We start from the raw sequence: 3,421 nt of genomic DNA on the forward strand, positions 1-3,421 counted from the left end.
AAATATTAATCAAAATATAGTTGTTTCACTCTTGCGTATGCAAATGCAACCTTATACCACACGTTTGGTACAGTGTCGGTCATTTTACCGGTCATTTGGCTGTCATTGTTGATGGAATTATACATTTTTTTTTATAGAATTCTCTAAAAAAATCTACAAGTGTGTTAGTAAAATAATTTTGTATGTGTTAGTTTCGGTCATTCATTTCTTGTAGGGTAACGTGGTTAGATTAGGGTTCTATAGTTGAAACGAAAAGTCGACTTTTCGACTTTTCGACTTTTTGCATTTAGTTAAAAGTCGACTTTTCGACCTTTCGACTTTTTCCATTTTATGAAAAGTCGATTTTTCGACTTTTCGACCTTTTTCATTTATTTAAAAGTCGACTTTTAGACTTTTCGACTTTTAGTATTTTATAAATGGTCGACTTTTCGACTTTTCGACTTTTTCCGACTTTTCGACTTTTTCCGACCTTTTTCGACTTTTCGACTTTTTCCGACTTTTTTCGACTTTTCGACTTTTTCCGACTTTTTTCGACTTTTCGACTTTTTTCGAATTTTCGACTTTTTTCGACTTTTCGACTTTTTTCGACTTTTTCCGACTTTTTTCAACTTTTCGACTTTTTTCGACTTTTCGACTTTTCGATTTTTTACTACTTTTTGACTATTTTCGACTTATTTCGACTTATTTCGACTTTTTTTCGACTTTTTTTCGACTATTTTTTACTTTTTTCGAGTTTTTCCGACTATTTTAGAGTTTTTGACCTCTTTTCCACTTTTTTAAAATTTTCGACTATTTTCGACTTTTCGACTTTTTTCGACTTTTCGACTTTTTCCGACTTTTCGACTTTTTCCGACTTTTCGACTTTTTTCGACTTTTCGACTTTTTTCGACTTTCTTCGACTTTTTTCGACTTATCGACTTTTTTCGACTTTCCGACTTTTCGACTTTTTTCGACTTTTATTTACAAAGTCGACTTTTCGACTTTTTCATAGACGATAGTCGAGTTATCGACTTTTTTGGAACAAAATAGTCGACTTCGACTTTTCGACTTTTTTCGACAAAAAGTCGATTGTTCGATTATTCGAAAGTCGATTTATAGAACCCTAGGTTAGATGCCATCTATTTATTTAAACCACATCTAGTATAACTTAAAAAAAATTGGTACTAAATACAACTTTATAGTAAGTATGGCGAAAATGGCGTTATATTTAATATTCATGTTTCTCGACAAATAACAACACAACTAAGTTTTATACAAAATGGATTTCTCTCAAACTTGGCAGCACTTTTACAAAAAAGTTTACCGTTACTAAGCAAAGATTAGCAAAATTAAATAATTATAGACGTTTTACGTAGGAGGGGACATACTAATAGGTATGTAGTAGGTAAATAAGTGGGAATTAAGGTCTTGCTAAGATGTGATTTAACAGCAATTCAAGAATCTAGGCTTAATATTAAAGCCAACCACATACCCTATAATTCTACATACAAAAAAACTATTTTTTGTAAAACGATTTTATTGGCTATTATTCTTCACTCCCACCAAAAACTAACTGAAAAACTAGGACTATTCGATTGTACATAATGCCACCATTTCGGAGGCATATACAAACAATCACCTGGCTGTAAAGCCAAATAATAAAATTTCACCTTTTCCGCAAGAGGAAACTTTTTAACATCTAAATTTTTAGCATCAATTTGTGAAGTATTTTGTAAAAATTCTCCTTCGTGAGGATATAAGTTCGGCGTATCTTCGGGTGAAGCTAATATAATAGATTTCGAACCAAACACCTGACAAAGTAAATTATGTTTAGGATCATAGTGCAGGGGAGATATGGTGCCTTTGGGACCCAACCAAGCCTTAATATCAATTGCCTCTTTGCTGCTGCCTACCGAACAATAGTCTGGTATGGAGAAATCTTTTTTTAGTTGTGGAATTTGTTCGAATAGTTCATGTTGAGCTAAATATTCTACATCCGTTGACTGCTCAGTGTTGTGGGTAAATTGTCTTTTTAAAAAATCTTTAATTTTCATTAATTGTTGTGACCATTCATCGTTGGCATAGTTAGAACCAATTTCTATAGGAACAGTACGATTGCCAGCTATTCTGAGTATATAATTTAAATCACGCCATTTTTCGAGAGCAGGCCAATGTTGAAATGTATTGAGTAGTAGAGCAGGTTGTTGTCTATCAAAACATATCTGTTGAAAATCTAGCACCGAGGGTTTGTTGAGTTGTAAAATATCACAGTTGATATCGAGTCTAGGGGGATTATCTATAATCAGTAATTTTAAGTCGTGGCAGGGATCTGTGGGTATGTAAAAATTAAAAAAATAATAATATTTATACTTTTAAACCTCTTACCCAATTGTTTGTCCAAAATTTCTATTAGAAGATCTTTAAATTGTTGACTTTTGGCATAAATATCTTGCGTACAACCTATCAAAATTGCATCATCTAACAGTACACTACATTTTTCTAATTGCTGGGAATCTGTACTTTCAATTAGTAAAAACAATATCTAAGAAAATAAAAATTAATGTTTTTTTGAATGAATATATAGTGGAAGAGAAAAACTACCTTAAAGTAACAAGCTAAGGCATAGATTTTTCGTATTTCCAGTGGCACTTCACTAAAATGTCCCGTATGTATACGTTCCCAACATTTATCTATTAATGATTGCACCAAATATGTTGCTTCTTCAATCTCATCCTGTGCAGTTTCTTTATCCAGCGTATTGGCTAGTAAATCAGTACTAGCTTTCGTTAAAATGTAATTTGCTTCTTTTTCTTTTAAACAAATGTTATTAATATCATCTAAATTGGGCAGTAAGTTAAATAAATTTGTTATATTTTCCTGCATTATTCTTTTGTTTTGATTTTTTTTTGCGGGAATGTAAACAAAACGTAGCAGCTGTTGTTTGTTATTATTTTGATGATACACACAATTTTAAAAAGAAGAAGCAGTTAAAGTGATGCCCAAAATCTGGCAGCACTTCATGTAGAAAATGCATCTATGTATGTGAGAGTACCGTTATGACAGAACATGATGCAGCAAAAATACAAGTGAATGCAAAAAAAGGATCTTAAATTGTGCAACAAGTGTAAATTGTAAAAATAGTTAATTTTTTGTGAAAAATTCTCAATGTTTTTGTTGTAAATCGTTTAATAACATGAAATGTTACAGTAAAAGTGTTAAATTTAATAAAAAAGAAATAATGAAAGTTAAAGCTAATCAGTCACCAACATTTTGTGACCAAATTGTGAAGTGTTCTTTTACAGGTTTTAATAAATTAATTAAATGCAGTTTACAAGGTAAGCAATAGCTATCAAGTCAATGAAATAAGTGTACTATTTTCACTAAGCAAGGAAGGAACCGGCAATGTAGTGCCATCTCCTATTTGATGTTCATACAAAACAGT

At 31.5% G+C, this 3,421-nt stretch overlaps 1 protein-coding gene across 1 annotated transcript; it reads right to left on the reverse strand.

Annotated features, from left to right (window-relative positions):
* Positions 1 to 1,498: 1,498 nt before the first annotated feature.
* On the reverse strand, positions 1,499 to 2,915 carry LOC119605865 (bifunctional peptidase and arginyl-hydroxylase JMJD5). The gene is made up of 3 exons (XM_037959193.1): positions 2,581 to 2,915; positions 2,365 to 2,521; positions 1,499 to 2,308 (listed from the first exon to the last, which is right to left on the reverse strand). The coding sequence occupies exons 1-3, from the start codon at positions 2,860 to 2,862 to the stop codon at positions 1,533 to 1,535; spliced, it is 1,215 nt and encodes a 404-aa protein (XP_037815121.1). The 5' UTR covers positions 2,863 to 2,915; the 3' UTR covers positions 1,499 to 1,532.
* Positions 2,916 to 3,421: the final 506 nt, after the last annotated feature.

This window comes from Lucilia sericata, unplaced genomic scaffold, assembly GCF_015586225.1.
Source record: "Lucilia sericata isolate MDLA Ls3-8-SP2 unplaced genomic scaffold, ASM1558622v1 Contig000527F_arrow, whole genome shotgun sequence".
NCBI lineage: Eukaryota > Metazoa > Arthropoda > Insecta > Diptera > Calliphoridae > Lucilia > Lucilia sericata.